At 35.5% G+C, this 19,752-nt stretch overlaps 1 protein-coding gene across 1 annotated transcript in view; it reads left to right on the forward strand.

Moving 5' to 3' along the window:
- Positions 1-19,752, forward strand: part of Stk3 (serine/threonine kinase 3) — a 214,945-nt gene that overhangs the window by 143,450 nt on the left and 51,743 nt on the right. Inside the window, exon 10 of the mRNA XM_048359095.1 lies at positions 6,944-7,119. Within this exon, the coding sequence (XP_048215052.1) occupies positions 6,944-7,119 (176 nt within the window). The remainder of the gene's footprint in view (positions 1-6,943; positions 7,120-19,752) is intronic.

Here is a 19,752-nt window from a genome sequence, read left to right on the forward strand (position 1 = left end):
TAGAACTCTACCTACCACTTGAGCCACAGTGCCCTTTTAGCTTTTTCTAAGTAGAAATAAGAGTCTCATGGACTTTCCTGCCCAGGCCGGCTTCGAACTGTAATCCAGTTCTCAGCCCTCTGAGTAGTTAGGATTACAGGAGTGAGCCACTGGCACCCAGCAACTTCTTGGTTTTTCTTTTGTTTGCCTTTTAATTAAATTGCAAGTCAGAAATACCATCCTAATTCTGTGAACATGGCTCTCCCTCGAGATTCAACTGAACACCATGGCATCTTTCTCAAATTGTAGAATTAAACATTACTAAGAAATTACAAGTTCCCCCTCCCATTGGCTTTCAAAACAATTTTCCTTTTAAGAAAGAAAAAAATGTATGTAACAGATATATTGTACATGTTAGTACTAGATTTTTAAATTAAGCAATGGAAAATAATCATGTGAATGCATACAAATGAATAGAAAATTAGGTGAAAAAACATTAGAGTTTTTAGTGTCTTACTATGAAGTCATCCAAAAAGAAAATGCTTAATGGAGTAGGCTGCTTGCTAATGTTCTACCATGTGGACTATACCTCCAGTCTAGTGTTTTGCTGGTTAGTTGGAGATGGAGTCTCAAAGACTCTTCTTCCCTGGATAGCTGTTAACTGTAATCCTCTAGGTCTCTGCCTCCTGAGTGGGTAGGATAATAAACCATCTGCACCTAGCCTTCAGTTGATTTTTATACTTTTGTTAACTCTATAGGAATGGTTATTTCTATATTAAGAATGTATTTTCTCACTTCTGTAATCCTCGCTATTCAGAGACAGCTGAGATCTGAGGATCACCGTTTGAAGCCAACCCTGGGCAGGCAAGTCCATGAGACTCTTCTCTCCAATTAACCACCAGAAAACCAGAAGTTGAGCTATGGCTCAAAGTGATAGAATACTAGCCTGAGCAAAAAAGCTCAGGGACAGTGCCCAGGCCCTGAGTTCAAGCCCTATGACTGAAGGGGGCGGGGGGAAAGAAGGCTCTTTAATAGAAAGCCTTCCTGTGATAGATCTTTAGGATATTGTACTCATTCCCCTGCTTATAGAAAAAAATGAGGGAGGAGGTGACAAGTTTGACAAGAAGTGTGCTCACTACCTTACATTTGTAAATGTAACCCCTGTGCACATCACCTTGACAATACAATTTTTTTTAATGTTTTAAAAAATACTAGCTCTTCAGCCATTAAGTCTCCATTCCAATCAAGGGGAAAAAAATGAATAGGTAATTTCTGGGTCAAGAAACACCTAAGAAATTTATTTTATGTATCACAGGCTATAATTATATAGTCATTCCTATACACAAGAGAGGTGCCTTTTTACCCCTAAAGAGGAAACGAGGGGATGTAGGCAACGTTCTTTTTACTTTTTGAGACTTCAACATTAGTTGTGGTTAACAAGTTAGAAGCTTCTCATTAGGTTAATGTTAAAAGTAGGCCAGACTTGTTGAGGATAAAAGACTTTGATTTCTACAATGAAATTACCTAGTTACTTCTTTCTTCCTTTTATTCCTTTTTCTTTATTTCTTTTTTTAATGAAACCCAAGGGATTGGTCTGCCTCTGCCTTTTATATTACCACTACTTATCTCTGATCCAGTTTCCACTTATTTGGCTTATTGTAGAAAAAGAATGCCTGTCTCTCAGCCATTCCCCTGTCTCTGTAGGATTGCTTAGCTAATCTTTCTTTTTGATATGAAGGTTTTTTTTTATTTATAAAAGATTAAGGGTTTTCCTACTTTATTGACTGTAGTTTAAAAGCAACTTTAAAATTATTATTTTTCTTCTTCTCAGTGTATGCTCCTATTCTTAATATGTAGGTCATACTATAGGAGCTGCTCTGTGTTTAGTTTCTGGTAGGAAGAGATTAATTAGTCTTCCATTCATTTCAATAATGCTTGGGTGGGTCCTTTCACATACAAAGGTCTGTATTATGAGATACTGGTTTATTAAAAAGACCTGTGGCAGTTGCATTATAGCTCCACAGTACTGATAAAGACTACCACAGTAATTAAGTGAAAGAATAAAAGAAAGATTTGGGAAGGGACATTGGTCAGAAATGCCTTTTTAAAAAAAGCAGTTTGGGAGTGTCATAGTATATGTATGTGTGTTTTGACAAAGCACTTACATATTCTGAATTTACTTTTAAAGAATTCTATCTAGGCCAATTGCCAGTGCCTCACACCTTTAGTCTAGCCATTGGATAGGTGGGAATTGGGAGGACAGAGTTTCAAGCCAGTCTAGGCAAAAAGTTAAAGGGCCAGAGCATGGCTCAAGGGCTGTAGCACTTGCCTAGGAAGCACAAAGCCCTACTCTACATCTCAGTACCAGAAAATGAGGGGGAGAAATACTATCTGGACTTCAGAGGCTGAGGAACGAGGCCTTTTGGATCTCTACTTCCAGGCCAGCCTAGGCTCCATAGCATGATTTTTAAAAATTTACAAAAAGAAAGATGCCAGAAATATAATTTCATGAAACATTTCTATTCATTTTTCAAATGCAGTGGATAATGGTGGTCTTAGTGGGTATCTTTTCTAATAATTTTCTCCTCCCAAACCATTTTTCCTGTCCACTCTGATTCTGACATTCCTATATCAGTATTCATAATCTTCATGCTGAGTATTAAACTTTTCACATGGTTTTGTGTATATGACTCATATGAAGACTTTCTGATGAAAACCAGAACTTACAACAGCTTAATACATAGTTACATTACAATACAGAATTACTCTTCTTGGTAGATGTTTAGCTCAGCAGCATGTACTATGTTCTGAGTTTGATCTCTACCACCCTTTTTTAAAAATGCTTGAAAGAAGGTAGGAAAATAATTATCAAATAAAGGATTCTTTTTGGATTATTTTCCACTTTATGATTTGATTTAGTCAAGTTTCCAATAGAAGATATGTAAGTTTACTTACACTTCAATTTGTTTTTTTTTATTTTCATAAAATGGGACAGAAGTGGAGAATAACTGAGATTAAATTTCTAGACTGTTTTGAAATGAGAGGTTGCCATAGGAACCAAATTTCAGTTCTGAAGATACAGAAATGTATCTTATAATGATGGTTCCTAGAGACAAGTTCTGTTAAATTCTTAAATTCTGTTGAAAGTATTAAAGGAAAGTATATATTATTTTCTTCAAGTGTCAGTAATATAACAATGTCTGATTGACTGATTCTTTTCTCCTTTCCTTGTCCTCTTCACATTTTGTTTAACCATCTATCACTGGACAGTTGGGTAACATTAATTTTTTAATTATTGTGAGTGTCAATGCAATAAGTGAGCATGGATATATAAATTTCTTTTCATGACTTTGCTTCAAATAATCTAAATATATAACCAAAAGTAAGATGGTATATTTTGTCATGTGTATTTTATAATTTAAAAAAATACTTAAGTAATATGAAGTCAATAAAACCTTTGTGTTTTTAGGGAAAACAATGTCACTTTTAAGGAAATGAGATTTTAAAATATTTAAATGAATAAACATCACCATTACTCCCCTTTCTTTTGCATCCACACTGGAACAAATTCACCTAAACTTCAAATCAGCCAAATAATGTACACAGAAATCTGAGAGCCATGAAAAGGGAAGAGAAAATGGGGTGGAAGCCTGACAATTCTTCCTCCCTCACTGCATTCTTTTTTTTTTAAGTTAGAGAATTCTAGAGTCTTGCATTTACTGGAGAAAGTCAGGCATCAATTCTGACGTATGTGTGTGCATGCGCATGTGCACGCACTGTGCACATGCATGCTGGTGCTGGAACTTGAATTTAGTACCTCTTGCTCTTGTTTGGCTTTTTTAGCTCATTGCAGATGCTTTACAGCTTTAACATTGTAACACACCTCTGTTTTCAGCTTTTGGCTGGTTATTGGAAGATTTTTCTTCCAGGGCTGTCTTTGAACCACTGTCCTCAGATCTCAACTTCCTGAAAAGCTAGTATTACAGACATTTGTTATTGACTCCAAGCTCCTCTCCTCTCTCCTCCCCCCTCTGTTTTTTGTTTCTCTCTGTTCTGAGGTTTGAAAATAGAGCCTGGGTACTGTCCCTGAGCTTTGGGTTGGGGGGGGGGGGTCAGTCATTGGGCCAGGGCCCCCCTCTGAGCTCTTTCACTGAAGGCTAGTGCTCTGCCATTTAGAGCCAGAGCATCACTTCTAGTTTTCTGGTGGTTTATTGGAGACAAGAGTCCCAATGGGTATTTTCATGCCCAGGCTGTCCTCAAACCATGAGACTCAGCTCTCAGACTCCTGGGGTGCTAGGATTATAGGCATGAGCCACTGGCACCTGGCTGCCCCTCAGCGTTTTTGCTCAAGCCTAGCACTAGCACTCTGCGACCATGCACAGCTCCACTTCCAGCTTATGTTATTGTTGTTGTTTTTTTTAATGGTTAATTGGAAATAAGAGGCTCACAGACATTCCTCCTTGGGGTGGCTTTGCACTGTGGCTCTCACATCTCAGCCACCTAAGTAGCTAGGATTACAGGCATGATCTAGTGCCAGGCGTCATTCTCTATTCTTAAAGATTGAAAATAAAGAATTTTAACGTTGTATTTTGGCAAAAATGATTTTAAATTTCATATTCACCAACAATGCTATTTAGTTGTCATAGTAGTAATTGTAAACTGCACTAGTTCTATCATAAATGTCTTCTAGATTGGCCAGATAACTGTTATGAACATATCCTAATTTTAGAGGAACATTGTAGAAGTGAAATGTCCCCATAGGCTAGTAAACATAATGGCGATGAGTCTGAAAAGTATATCATATGAAAGGAACTGGGGCTGTTTCATCTGAAAGACAGCCAAGACAAGAACCATTATCTCTATCTTCATATATTTGGGAAACAAGTATATGTAGGTGGAACTTATCTGGAACATGTTTGTAAATTATAAGAGATTTCACTTTCCTGTATTACTCTGAAAAAGTCTTAAGAAGAAGGTAACTCGCTTTCTATCTGGAGAATTACAGAAAAGGCCTACCTAATGGTTTCTGGAGCCCTTAGGCATTAAGGAATTTTTTTGAGGCTACTGATCAAGATCTTGCTAACAAGATTAAAAGTCTAGTTATTGCTAATGTTTATTTTTCGCTTTAGTTGTTCATTTTATAAAAAAAAAAAAAGAATTAGGAGCCAGCTGGGAGCTGGTGGCTGACACTTGTAATCCTGGCTACTCAGGAGGCTGAGAACTGCAGATTGTGGTTCAAAGCCAACCTGGGCAGGAAAGTTCCTAAGACTCTTATCTCCAATTAACCACCAGAAAACCAGAAGTGGCACTGTGGCTTAAAGTGGTAGAACGCTAGCCTTGAGCTGAAGAGTTCAGGGACAGTACCCAGGCCAGAGTTCAAGCCCCGCAGCTGACCAAAATATAATAATAATAAATTTAAGGAACCATTTAAAGCAGAAAAATAACATAATTGAGCTTGTGTTTAGAAAGGTCATTGGGATGAAAATAGTAAATCAAGGGCTGGGGATATAGCCTAGTGGCAAGAGTGCCTGCCTCGGATACACGAGGCCCTAGGTTCGATTCCCCAGCACCACATATACAGAAAACGGCCAGAAGCGGCGCTGTGGCTCAAGTGGCGGAGTGCTAGCCTTGAGCGGGAAGAAGCCAGGGACAGTGCTCAGGCCCTGAGTCCAAGGCCCAGGACTGGCAAAAAAAAAAAAAAAAAAAAAAAAAGAAAATAGTAAATCAAAACTGAGTTACTAGAAATTAGACTTGTTTGATACTGCTATAGTGAGATAGGCAGGAAATTATTAGAAACTAAAGAGCATCAAACAAAAAGAAGAAAGGGTTAGATTTAAGCTACTCTATTTAAAATTAACATCAAACACACCTTATGGTCCTTTTTGATCCAATGGGAAGACAAAAGTCAGAATTATTTCTCAAATTTATTATGTTGAAAGTTGAATAACTGGTATTGACCTTGGCAGAGAGAGAGTGTGTGGGAGGACCTGCAGTTTTAAAGAAAAAGATCTATTTAGTTTCAGATCTGGCATGTTAGTTTATGAATTAGCTCAAATTCACTGCAGTTTAAACAGTACACTAGCAAGTAGTTGCAAAGGTAGATGTAGAACTTAGCACAGTCTGTGCTGGTGAAATAGCTTTGGGAGATATTGAATATAAATATGACAAAACTATAAAAGTCTAGAGGTAAGACAGACTGGGGAAGTCAAATAGCTATTTAAAAAAATAAATAAATAAAACTGGGCACCAGTGGCTCAGGCCTGTAATCGTAGCTACTCAGGATGCTAAGATCTGAGGATCACAGTTCAAAGCCAGCCCAGCCTGGAAAGAACATGCACACTTATCTCCAATAAACTACTTTGAAAAAGGCAGAAGTGATGCTGAAACTCAAAATGCTGGAGTGCTGACCTTGAGCAAAAGAAGCTCAGGGACAGCACCCCGGCCTGGAGTTCCAGCCCTAGGACTAGCAGAAAAAAAAAGAAAAAAAGAAAACCCTGGGTAATTTCTTTAGCTAAAAGTGTATAACTACAATAACAATGCAGACTTAAATGTAAAAAGGAACACCCCAAATACTTGATTTTTTTAAAGATATTTTGTTTGGCAGGTTTCAAATGCAGTTAATAGGCTTTTTATGATGATAAAGAGTCTGCTAAAATTCTGCAATGTGTATATAGTCTAAGGATATTTTTGCCACTGTTGGAATTGAACTCAGGGCCTAGTGTTTGCTGCTAAGACTATCTTGCTACTTGCCTGTTACTAGTTCAACATTTACTTGGTTTGTATTTTTTTTTCTTCATATTTTATTTTACTCTGTTGTTCATGAATTGACTGTGTTGGCTCTGAGTCTTAACTAGTACAGATTTATTGTGTGGCTTAATAACAGCAACAAAAATACTTACATAAAAGTCATATTTCTCTAAATGTAGTATCTTATACCCACCTTACATTTTTTTCTTTTCCTAAGGAAATGCAACTTCACCACAAGTACAAAGACCATCTTTCATGGACTACTTTGATAAGCAAGACTTCAAAAATAAAAGTCATGAAAACTGTAATCAGAACATGCATGAACCCTTTCCTATGTCCAAAAATGTTTTTCCTGATAACTGGAAAGTTCCTCAAGATGGCGACTTTGACTTCGTAAGTACATTTGAATTTTTCCATTTATATTTTTCCTTCTGTATTTTTTGTCATATTGAAATACCTAGTTTGAAAATATGAACTATGTGTTTATAAAACTATAGGATATATGTTAATATTCAAAATAATATAAGGGAATGAGGAAATTTAGTTTACCTGTACTTGAATGCTGTAGGATTACAAGTGCTTTGAATATTAAGTACTTTTCTCCTAACTTGTGATTACTTGAGTTTTCTAGTAATGAGTTAATAAAATATAAAAACTATTCTCAGTAAATTTATTATTAGTTGATAACAAATATTAGTAATGTAATTTTCAGGTTAGACTAAAAACAACTGTAGTGGCTATTTACTATTTTTTTAATATTGACTAAATTAGAAGAACAAATCCATATTTCTTTGGTTCTAGTAAGATTTCATTTTAAGCCATCTACATTAAAAATATATAAATTATTTAGAATACTTGACATTCAAGCTTTAAATCATTCATTAACATGAATAATGCAGAGTATTAAGCATCAAAGAACTCAATCTTAGAGTAAGTCTTAATAGATTCTGGAAAATTATTTGAAATGAATAAGCTAAAGACAATGAATAAATTATCATAGTTTAGAAATAACAAGTAGAATGATTAAACTTGTTAGTCTTTGCTTCCTAACTCAAATGTAATAGCTTATGAGAGGAACTATTCTATTTGTTCACCATTTTATGGGATAACACTTTGGCCAGGTTCAGTAGAGTTTGACCATTACCTAACTGAGTAAAAACTGTTATTCAAAATGGATCAAAGATCTGAATGTGAGAACTAGAACTATAAAATTTGTAGGTAAAACATAGGCGAAAGCTTCATGGCACTGGACATGGCAGTCAATTTTTTTTATATGACACCAAAAGCACAGAAAACACAAGAAAAAAATAGATAAAGCGACATCAAAATGCAAGACTTTTGTGCATGAAAGGACACTATCAACAGAGTGGAAGCAACCATCAAATGGGAGAAAATACTTGGAAATCATGTATCTGATAAGAAGTTCATATGTAGCCTGTTTAATGAACAACACAACAGCAACAGAAAACAAATGTATTTCATAAATGACTTCACAAATGACTTTGGTAGAGATTTTGCCAAAGAAGATAAGTAAATGGCTAATAAAAGCATAGAAGGGACCTCAGTATCATTAATCATAAAAGAAAAGCAAATCAAAGGAACAGTGATATAGTCCTTAACATCTTTTTCATAGCTATTATCAACATAAGGAAAATAACAACTGTTGATGGGAATATGGAGGAATTGGAACCTTTCCTTGTACACTGTTCTGGGAATATAAAATAAAACACAGTATGGTGTTTAAAAAAAAAACTTAAACATAAGATAACCATATTACATTTCTGGATATTACCAAAGGAATGAAAGCAAGGACTTGAAAAGATATTTATATAGCCATGTTTATTACTCACAATAGCCAAAAAGTGGAAGCATATCCCTACTAAAAGATAAATGGGTAAACAAAATGTGGTATATAAATACATCAAATTACCATGTGGCCACAGAAAAGAAAGGAATTCTTCAGTGTGCTATGGCATGAATAATACCATTGTGCTAGGTAAAATGAACTAGCCACAAAAGAAAAATAACTATGTTATATAAGAAAGAAAGAGTGGTCAGAAATCACAGAGGCAGATAGTAGAATGTTGGTTCCCAGGAGCTGGGGGAATGGGAAATAGAGAATTATAGTTTGATGGACATAGAGAGTTCTACAGAAGATTGGTGATGATTGTATAACCATGTGAATATAATGTCACTGTATGGTATACTTGAAAATGGTTGATTTGATGATTTTGTATTTTTTACAGTAAATATATAGGCACATATACACATATGTATATAAATGTATATATATAGTGAACCATCTTTTGGAAATTGTAATTGTTAAACATGAGAAATTAAAATATGAAACTGAAAAAGTTAGAGGTTGTTAGTGGCCTTGATAAGGTCCAATTTGGCACCTTACTTTCAGATTTTTCACATACAACTTTTGATATGTAGTCATCTATCTCTTAGATTTATTCTGATTTTGTGAATTTGTTGTTTGTGTGCCTGTTTTTTTGTTGAGTGGTGTGGTTTATCCATTTGATTTTGTTGTTGTTTTGCTTTATAGTGCTAGGCTTTGTTCTCAGGGCCTCACACTTCCTGGGCTGGCAATCTGCCACTAGATCTACACTTGCAGCCCTTTGGTGCTTTTTTTTTTTTTTCTGCCTTGGGACTGGCCTCCAACCATGACCTCCCACCTATTCCTCCTATGTAGCTGGGATTATGGATATAAATTACACCAGTCCTGGCTTTTTTTAATGAGATGTAGTCTTGCTAACTTTTTGCAAGGCCTTCATTGGCCTTGAGTTTCAGTCCTTGCAATCTACCTCCTAAGTAGATGGGATTACAGATGCGACCCATCATGCTTTGCCACCATGTTTTGTTTTGTTTTTGAGACAGGGTCTCAATATATAGTCAAAGGTTTCCTCAAACTCACAATCCTTCTACCTCAGACACCTGAGTGCCGGGATTACAGGTATGAGACACACACTAGCTCTTATTGCAAACTTTTGCTAACATTTTCAGCTTATTATAAATATTGGAGACCTTTTATCTGAGAATTCCAAAATGTATTAGAAAATATTAGGCTACTTTGTGTTTTAGCTTGTGCTAGGTACTACTGATAGAAGTAAATTTTATACATACTGATTTAGTAAGAACACAATATAAATTAATGAAGGTTTAAATTATAATCCAGACCCATATCAGATATTTCGATGCTGTTTGAGACCGGAGGGTGACTTAATAAGAGAAGAGTCGTTTAATTTTAATGTGTGTGAAGAGACTCTCTAACCATTGAAAGATATAATGAACACAGGCACACAAAGAATTCAATAACATAAAGGTGTAGCCCAGTTGGTAGAGTGTGCTTGGTGTGCATGAGGTGATTGTTCATCTCCAATACAAGAAGGGAAGGAGGGAAGAAAAAAACAGCAGGAAAAAGCATAGGTATATTAAGTGACAATTCTTTGGTGTTAATTTGGAGCAATATCGATGATAAAATGGAAAATTTGGTTAGATGTTAAAAGCCATAGAAGATTACAACTTCCAGAATGTTGTTAATGTATAAAGTAAAAAGACAATGAAGGATTTTTAAATTAGAGAATGACATGATAAAAATATCTTAATACAATTTTTTGAGAATAGAGTGTAGAATTGATTCATAGGAAAAGACTAAACATAGGCACAGGCTTGAAATAAAATAGGAAAGAAATGAAATAACCCAGATAAATACAGAAGACAAAAGATTGTTCATCCCCTATGACCCAGCAGCCCCACTTTTGGGTATCTATCCAAAAGACCACAAACAAAATCACAGTAAAGCCACCAGCACAACAATATTCATCGCAGCGCAATTTGTCATAGCTAGAAGCTGGAACCAACCCAGATGCCCCTCAGTAGACGAATGGATCAGGAAAATGTGGTACATATACACAATGGCATTTTATGCCTCTATCAGAAAGAATGACATTGCCCCATTTGTAAGGAAATAGAAGGACTTGGAAAAAATTATACTAAGTGAGCCAGACCCAAAGAAACATGGACTCTATGGTCTCCCTTATTGGGAATAATTAGTACAGGTTTAGGCAAGTCATAGCAGAGGATCACAAGAGCCCAATAGCTATACCTTTATGAACACATAAGATGATGCTAAGTGAAATGAACTCCATGTTATGGAAACGATTGTTATATCACAGTTGTAACTACTTTCAACATCCCATGTGTATCTGTAGCTTCTATTATTGATGATGTTCTTGTATCACCTTCCTGTGGTTGTACCTACACTATCTCTGTAATCTTATCTGAGTATATTGGAAACCGTGTATACTGGTATTAGAACTAGGAAATTGAAAGGGAATACCAAACTTGAGAGACACAGGGTAAAAAAAGACAGACAACTACAAAAGCAATACTTACAAAACTGTTTGGTGTAAGTGAACTGAACACCTCATGGGGGGAAAGGGAAAGGGGGTGGAGAGAGGGGGGTATGAGGGACAAGGTAACAAACAGTACAAATGTATCCAATGCCTAACGTATGAAACTGTAACCTCTATGTACATAAGTTTGATAATAAAAATTTGGGAAAAAAAACAATACTTATACAAAAAAAAAGATTTTTCAGCAGAAGTAGTTAATTTACTGAAGAGTAATATGTTGGTGAAAGTGAAAAACTAAAAGGTAAAAGTTAGGAAAGAGGATTCTCTTACAGTCAAAAAGATACTTTAAAATGTCACACACCTGGGTCTGATATCTACAGAAGACTTTCTTTACCTTCCTTTTTGTAAAAAAAAAAAAACTTATAAAGATTATATGGCCATGAAAACGAATAGGGAATGAGAGAGCTTCTCCAACTTACTATTACATATCACCTGGAACCGGTCAATCTTTCTTGAGGCCATGAGAAATGTTTGTAATATCCACTAAGCAAATGTAAATAGAAATAGATAAGAGCTAGATAAAAGAAGAATTGACATAAAGTTAGTAAAGAATTGGTAGAAAAGAGAGTAGAAAGATGAAAAATTAGAAAGGAGACATAGGTTAGATGGTACAAGTGACTTGGTGTAAATACTTCGCTCAAGGTTTGGAAAGGAAGTGGGCAAAAATAAAAGCAAAGATAAATTTCTAGTTAGGATATTAGCTGTTGATAATGGAAATCTAGTCTTACTCTCTCATCTTTTAGATATAAAATGTTCAAATGTGTGATTCTTGACCATGGAAGGTATGTTTCTGGAAGATTGGATTTTATGTGATTTCTTTGTTTATTTAATACAACTTGCTTGAAATGAGCCAAAGTGGTTTTGTCCATATTTTTCAACCCTTAGAATGCTTATTCTTTTACATTGAGGAAAATAGGTTTCAAAAAAGAAAAAAAGAGAAAACACTTGTTTATTGTTTGAAGTACTCAGAGCAGATTTTTTTTTTTTTTTTTTTTTTTTTTTTTTTGGTCCTGGGGCTTAGGACTCAGGGCCTGAGCACTATCCTTGGCTTCTTTTTGCTCAAGGCTAGCACTCTACCTTTTGAGCCATGGCACCACTTCCAGCTTTTTCTGTTTATGTGGTGCTGAGGAATCGAACCCAGGGCTTCATGCATGCCAGGCAAACACTCTATCACTAAGCCACATTCCCAGCCTCAGAGCAGATTTCTTTTTTTTTTTTTTCTCTCAAATTTTTATTATCAAACTGATGTACAGAGAGGTTACAGTATCATACGTTGGGCATTGGATACATTTCTTGTACTGTTTGTTGCCTTGTCCCTCATGCCCCCCTCCCTCCCCCCTTTCCCTCCCCCCCCTCAGGTGTTCAGTTCACTTACACCAAACAGTTTTGCAAGTATTGCTTTTGTAGTTATTTCTCTTTTTTTAACCCTGTGTCTCTCAAATTTGGTATTCCCTTTGAATTTCCTACTTCCAATAAAGGACAAAGATTCTTCAGAGAAGCACCAGCTGCCCAGATGTGCAAAAGAGGAAACCTTTATTTTAAAGTCTGTATGCAGTATAAGTTCTGTATTTTCTTTAAAAGTTTTAGTATTTGGATTTTCTATGAATTGTTTCATGTTATGGATGAAATGAGATTATAATAGAATTTATGATCTCACCAATTTGAAGTTAAAATAAGAGATACATATAGATAGTAGATAAAATATAGTTGGGATAATTGACCTATTTTAACTCTACTTGCATGCGTGTAGAGATTTCTAAAGTAAATAGAAAAGGCAAATCTGTTTATTATAGCACCAGTCTAATGTTTCAGTTTTTTGTTAGAATTCTTTCCAAACAGCCTGAGCATCCAGATTGTTTAGTGTTAAATAGAATGCATTTAGATCTTATTTTGCAGAAATTACAGTATCATATTTAAATAGATATATTTAGGGTAATGTAAAGATTTGGGAATAAGAACAAAAACTTTAAATGCCATCTGTTAACCCACCATATTTGTACCAACTTTAAAAAAAAAAAGAAATTGGATTGACAGTACTTACTGATAAAAGTAAGAATTACTGAGTAAAGTAAGAATTAGGTAAGTTAATTATGTTTGTTTTTGACCCAAACTGAATTGAAAGATAACATTACTTGGTTATTCTGACTCTTAAATGTATTCAGTTTGTGTTGTTTTTAAATTAAGATGTATAATAACCCTCCAGGGAAGCAATGGGAGGAGAGAATTAGTTGGAAAAATCACAGTAATTGGGGAAGCAAATCCTCTCCTCCACACGCAAACTTCCCTGGGACTACCCTAGTCTTCCTGCAGTCTAACTCTGATTCTTAGTTTGGCAAATAAGTTTGGTTATAGTGAAACAAAACAAAAGTTCTGCAACATACAGGAAACAGTAACCCAGAAAGATTGCCAGCTCTGCTGCTGAAGCTGCCATGGACAAGCTCCCTTGTTCAGGAGGAATGTTTACTTCTTCGGTCTTTTCACCTGTCTGTGTTGCCTTAAATTTTGAAGAAGTACGTTTGAGGGATTGAACCCAGAAGGCCAGTCCTTTGTTTCAGCAACACAAGTCTCTATAGAAAGCCTTAAGGACAAAGCCTGGGCCAGCCACATGGACCTGTGTTTTATCCTTTGGAAGTATATTATCATCTGCTTTATCTGTTTAAGTAGAGACTCTTTGCTTTTGAAGAGATGCTAACTAAAAGCTTCTTCGCAGAGTACTCTTTATTCAAAGAACTGCCTGTTCTCTTCAGTTCTTATTAGTTCTCTGCATTGAGGAAACCACTTAGGTTGAGTGAACTATTTATAATAAGCACATTGTCATCGATTAGCTTTGCATTAATTAAATAATTATTGTCAAGTATTTCCAGATGTTTGCAAGAGTATTAACGAACCATGAAAAGATAACTGTAGATGTTCCAGTTTTGTTTCTTCTAGGGTAAAGAAGAAATAAACACTTGAAATCTCAAATGTTCTAGTATATAGCCCTGGATAAGAGTTTATGATTACAGGTGTACATGTGGCATGAACTTGAGTGTATGTGGCACATTGTGCTTTCACTACTCACTCATTCCTTGTAGAGCCAACAGGAAATTAAAATTAATGAGAAGTCTGCACTTGCAGAATTCTTGAGTATTTCGGTCCTTTGCCAGCTCACGAAATTGTGCTGGCAGTCATATCCAACAGATGGTGTGGTGTGTGCACAGTTATGTCATGTGATTGTCTACGTCCATGTAGAATTTCTGCAAGGCTTTTTCAGTCTAGTGAGACTTTTAAGAGAATCATAGCCTTTGTTTGGAAAGGAAAGTGGCCTCTTTCAAAGATAAGTGTTTATGTACAAGTAGAAAATGATATTAGTAGTCACCAGAAAACTATATTTGATTGATTCTGTAGTAGTTTTATGACTCTAGTAAAGATAAACTTTTAGTGTTGGAACTGTTTAATTGGTTTCTTTTTTCAGTATCATTTATCCCATTTAACCACCTGATGAAGAACACATATTTTCTTGTTTCTAAATATGTACCTAAAGTTTGTGAAATTTTTATCTGGTGCTTGTATCTAGACAAAGTCTCCTGAAACATTAAGCTAATTCTGTGTGTTTAGGTAAGTTCATACCTTAAGCTAAAACTCATTATATTATCATTTCCTTTAAAATTGGAGTGAATAGGGCTGTACTTATTGGATTAATTAAGATAGAAGGTACAGGTGCAGTATATGGTCTTGTCATGGTGTTGGAATTTATTAAGTTGTTAAAAACAAAAGTGTCTTACCAAAAAGAGTTCTACAAAGCACAAACTTTCTTCATAATAATTCTTTCTTTTTAAAATGTAATTTATCTAGAAGATCGTGTTGAAAATTGGCTACTTTACATTTGAAAACAAATATATTCTTCTCCAAGCATATGTCTTGGCTGATGTTGATGTCTGGAAAAGTTATTTTGACTATGAGGCCTTTCTGTTTGTAATCTCATTTTTGGATGTTTAGTCAGTAAGCATTGGTGACTGTTGGGGTAATTACATTGCAAGAGATGTTAACCACTTATGGAATTTAGGACCAAAGGGTGGACAATCTAATTTATCATCTTCTAAGACTGATGTCCCATAGTATTTACCTCCTGAAATAAATAAGCCATTAAATCTGAAATAAGTTGTTAGAATTAACTTAGGTAGCAAATAACAAATACATCAAGTTGTATTTTTGTAATGGACTTGTTTTATTACTTGAATGGTTGTAAATGGAATTTTCCTAAATCTAAAATTCTTTTCATACTTTTGTAATTTAGATTTTCATAATATTCTGAATATTCATAGTAATTCAGTATCAGAAACCTGTCTGTAACTGACTTCTATTACAGTTGTGTCTTTTGCAGCTAAAAGGTGATTTGTTGGCTTTATTGAACTAAGAATGACACTTTTATGTCCTAGATGAGTAGCTTTTCCATACTCTCCCTCTCCCTCATTAAAAATAGAAGGCCTTGGGCCAGGAGCAGTTGCTCACAACTATAATCTCAGATACACTGGAAGTGTAAGTAGGAAGATCACAGACCAGATTGACCCACGCCAATAAAAACCAAAAAGCAAAAAACCCTATATGAAAAATAACTAAAGCAAAAGGGCTGGGGCATGGCTCAAGAAGTACAGTACTTGCCAAGCACGTATAGACGGTTAGTTTAATCCCCTACCCCCAAAAAACTACCTAGCCAAATATGTGTGTGCATGTGTGCGCACATGCACTTATGTCTATATAGGCAAATGTATGAATACATGTCTATATAGGCATATACATGTGTATATACACATGTGCACATGTACTTATGTATAATCTGTGTACAGATACCTATCACACATTCATTAGGTTTGCTTCTTAGTTAGAAGATTTTCTAGCAGCAGCCTCTTTTAAAAAATTCCAAAACCAATCAGTTTAATTCAAAACTAGTCATCTTAGTTCATAACTTGGTCCATCAATAGTAGTTACTTTTCTACCAGAATCATAGGATCTTAAGGAAACAAGTGAAAGAAAGTATCAAACTAGTGTGTTTATTATAACAGATAAGAAGTACATTGCAAAAATGCGATCTTCATTTCATTGATTTATAGTTCTCAGCAAAGCAGCCTTTATGTTCTTTATGTAATTAATTAAATAATTGCACATGTTAAATTTTCATATGAGGCTGAGCATGGTGCCTCAAACCTATAATTCTTGCTAATTCTTAATGGTAGATATGTTGGGGATCGCTCCAGCATAAAAGCTTGTGAGACTCCATCTCACTCAGTGGCTAGGCCAGGTGCTGCTCATCTGTAATCCTGGCCTTGAGAGACGCACAATAGCCAGTTCCAAGGGAGCATGCTTGTCATTCCCAAGAGCACAGGGAAGTACTAGCATTTTAGCCCAGGCCATCCTGGATGTAAAGTGAGACCCGCCTAGAAAACAACTGACATAAAAGAAACTGGAGGCATAAATCAACTGGTAGAGCCTAGCAAGCATGAGGCCTTGAGTTCATTTCCCAGCACTACCCCCCTTCATAAATCATATGAACTATATTGTTAGCCCAGGATCCTGAGATAGATGATCTGATTGTAGTTTTATAGGTCTTCAATTTTGTTTTTAAAGCTGTATCTTATTGTGAGACTGAAAAGTAAGGTTACATAGTACTCCAGGCTTCAGTTCACCCCAGTGCCACAAAAATAAGCAGGGGTAGGTTGTAATAGATAAGGCTACAAATATATAAATACCTACATATAAAAGGTTAGTAACCAACTTCTTCCTTAATCTGTGTTTTCTCATATGAGCTGTAGAATCAGTCATGCTTTTTGGAGAGAATAGGTATACTATTTCTCTGTTCCTACTGATTCTATTGTTGCAGGGTCTATCAAGCCTTTCATCTTCAGCCATCTACACAAATCCACTTCCAGGAATATATGTCATATTCTACGTACATTTGCAGCACCAGGGCAAGTTTTCAGGTCCCTCCTTAAGCTTGGCTTGAGTGAAGAAGCTCTTATGAAAAGCACTGTATCTTAATGCTCTCAATTCACCCTTACCCACCCTCTCTTGTAGGCTCAAATGGCAATGCTGGGGTTATTCTGCAACTTTTTGGCAAACTCAAGATCAGCACTTTGGCCCTATCAGACTGATAGCTCTCTTCAAGATAAGGAATGTTTTTTACATGATTTTTTTATCTTCTTGTGAGTCCACAGTTTAGGGCCAGACAAAAGTTTCCACTTAACATTCTTTATTAAGACTACATATCACAGCCTTAAAAGATGCATTTTAAGGAAGGTAGCTCATACCTATAATCCTTCCTCCTCAGAAAGCTGAAATTTGAGGGTGACAGCTTAATACCAATCCAGGCAGGAGAGACTTTCATCTCTAGTTAACCAATGAAAAACCAAAAGTGGAACTGTGGCTCAAGTGTTGGAACACTAGCCTTGAGCAAAACAAATCTCAGGAACATTGCCCAGGCCTTGAGTTTAGGCCCAATGACACACACATACATACATATATTCATTTTAGTTAATATGACACCTTATATGTTTATTTAATTGGTATTTGTGTTAAGAATTCTATAATGAGCCTTTAAAAAATATACTCTATAGCCAAAGGGATGTTTAATAATTTGCTTCTCTATGTTATAAAAGTTGATTCTGAAGTTGTAACTGTGTAAAAACTCTAAAGAATTTAGATTCAGGCCATTCACATGTCATCATATCTATAGTTTCATTATTCTCAAAGTTAAAAACAAAAATCTTGTTCCTATAAGCTAAAGGCTATTTTAAAATCTGATTCGTTTGATTTTTTTCTTTCTTTTTTTTGGGGGGGGAGGGGGCAAGGGGAAAATCAGTCATGGGGCTTGAACTTGGAGCTAGGGCACTGTTCCTGAGCTCTTTTGATCAAGGCTAGCCCTCTACCACAAGAGCTCCAGCACCATCTCCAGTTTCCTGGTGGTTCATTGGAGATAAGAATCTCTGATAAGGAGTTGTACAAAGGAGTTGACATTCAGCAAAGCAGTTGATTAATACAAGGCATCTTGCTCAAGATACATTTTTTACTCAAATTCTTGTTTTATAATGAAAACATTAAAACAGTGTCATATATCAATCTGTTGGTAGCAATGTATCTTTCCTCAATTTTAAGTATTTGTTTAAAATCATTTTTAATTTATGACTTAGGGAAGGTTGTGCTATATTAGTATTTTAAACAGGTATCAAATAATAAAAGCAGCTTCTGAGAGTAGGAAAAATACTTTTTTTTTTTTTTTTTGCCAGTCCTGGGCCTTGGACTCAGGGCCTGAGCACTGTCCCTGGCTTCTTTTTGCTCAAGGCTAGCACTCTGCCACTTGAGCCACAGCGCCGCTTCTGGCCGTTTTCTGTATATGTGGTGCTGGGGAATCGAACCTAGGGCCTCGTGTATCCGAGGCAGGCACTCTTGCCGCTAGGCTATATCCCCAGCCTGGAAAAATACTTTTAAAGTGTGAGCTTTTCAAGTCCCATGACCAGCCCCCCCCCCCCAAAAAAAAAAGAACTACTTGAAAGAATTTTACATTTGACATATTTACATTCAGTTTCTTAGGCCTTTTCTTGCTTTTCAGTGTGAATGTTAGCTGTTCAAAACTGATGAGATGGAAGCAATGACACTGATCAAGATAGATTGTACTCATAACCCTAGCTTATGGAATTGGAACCTTTTTGTACAACTACATTAGAAAAAAAACTGAATCTAAATGTTTTTATGTAGTGCTGCTAATAGTTTAAAGGATATATTAGTTCACAGACATTGAGAGCAGCTATGAATAAGGCTTAGCTAATTCAGATTAATGTACAGTTAAAAAATTCTGTTGTTACAGAGGCTAAAAATAAAAGGCAAGTCTGTAGGTGTGGGTAAGGATAAAAGAGCTATTTGACCTAGTAAGAATATTATAACTTTTTAAAACTAATTTAAGAAAATGGAAGGAGAAAGGTAGCATATATATTGTCTTCTGATACAGACAAAAATAGGACTTGCATATTTGTGGTATGCCTCTCCGGGTTAGTCACAAAGTTGTATTTGACCATTAAATAATACTTAATAACAGCATAAAAATGGCATGTATTGTTCCCTGGTAATCCCTTTCTTTCTTGTAGAAATTACTATGTATTGGAATAACATACACCAAGATTATTCTTTTATTTTTCCAGCTTCTCCTTTGGTTTATATTTGAGAGTAACCTATACATAAATATTAACAGGATTCCTTTAGAAATCTAGTGCTTTCTCTTTTAATCTTTCTTTTAAAATTGACTGAAATTACCATTTGACAAAGTATCCTGATACTTGAACCCTACAATATTTCAAAGTAGAGCACTTGTTTTTAATTTAAAAAAAAGTTTAATATGCCTGGACAAAATTATGTTAAGTCAAGTAAGTCAAGGCCACAGAGACAAAGGACTTATATTCTCTCTCATATGAGAAAACTAGAACTCATTTTTCAGTATTCAAGTAAATATATACAGAGTTATATACAGTTGTACACAAATGTATTAACTAAAGCATGGTTATTTGCAAAGGAGAATTCAGATGGTGTAATTCCTTAGAAAAACTCACAGTGAACAAAATGAATACCAGAAAATTGCACT

The sequence above is a fragment of the Perognathus longimembris genome, chromosome 12 (genome assembly GCF_023159225.1).
Source record: "Perognathus longimembris pacificus isolate PPM17 chromosome 12, ASM2315922v1, whole genome shotgun sequence".
Lineage (NCBI taxonomy): Eukaryota > Metazoa > Chordata > Mammalia > Rodentia > Heteromyidae > Perognathus > Perognathus longimembris.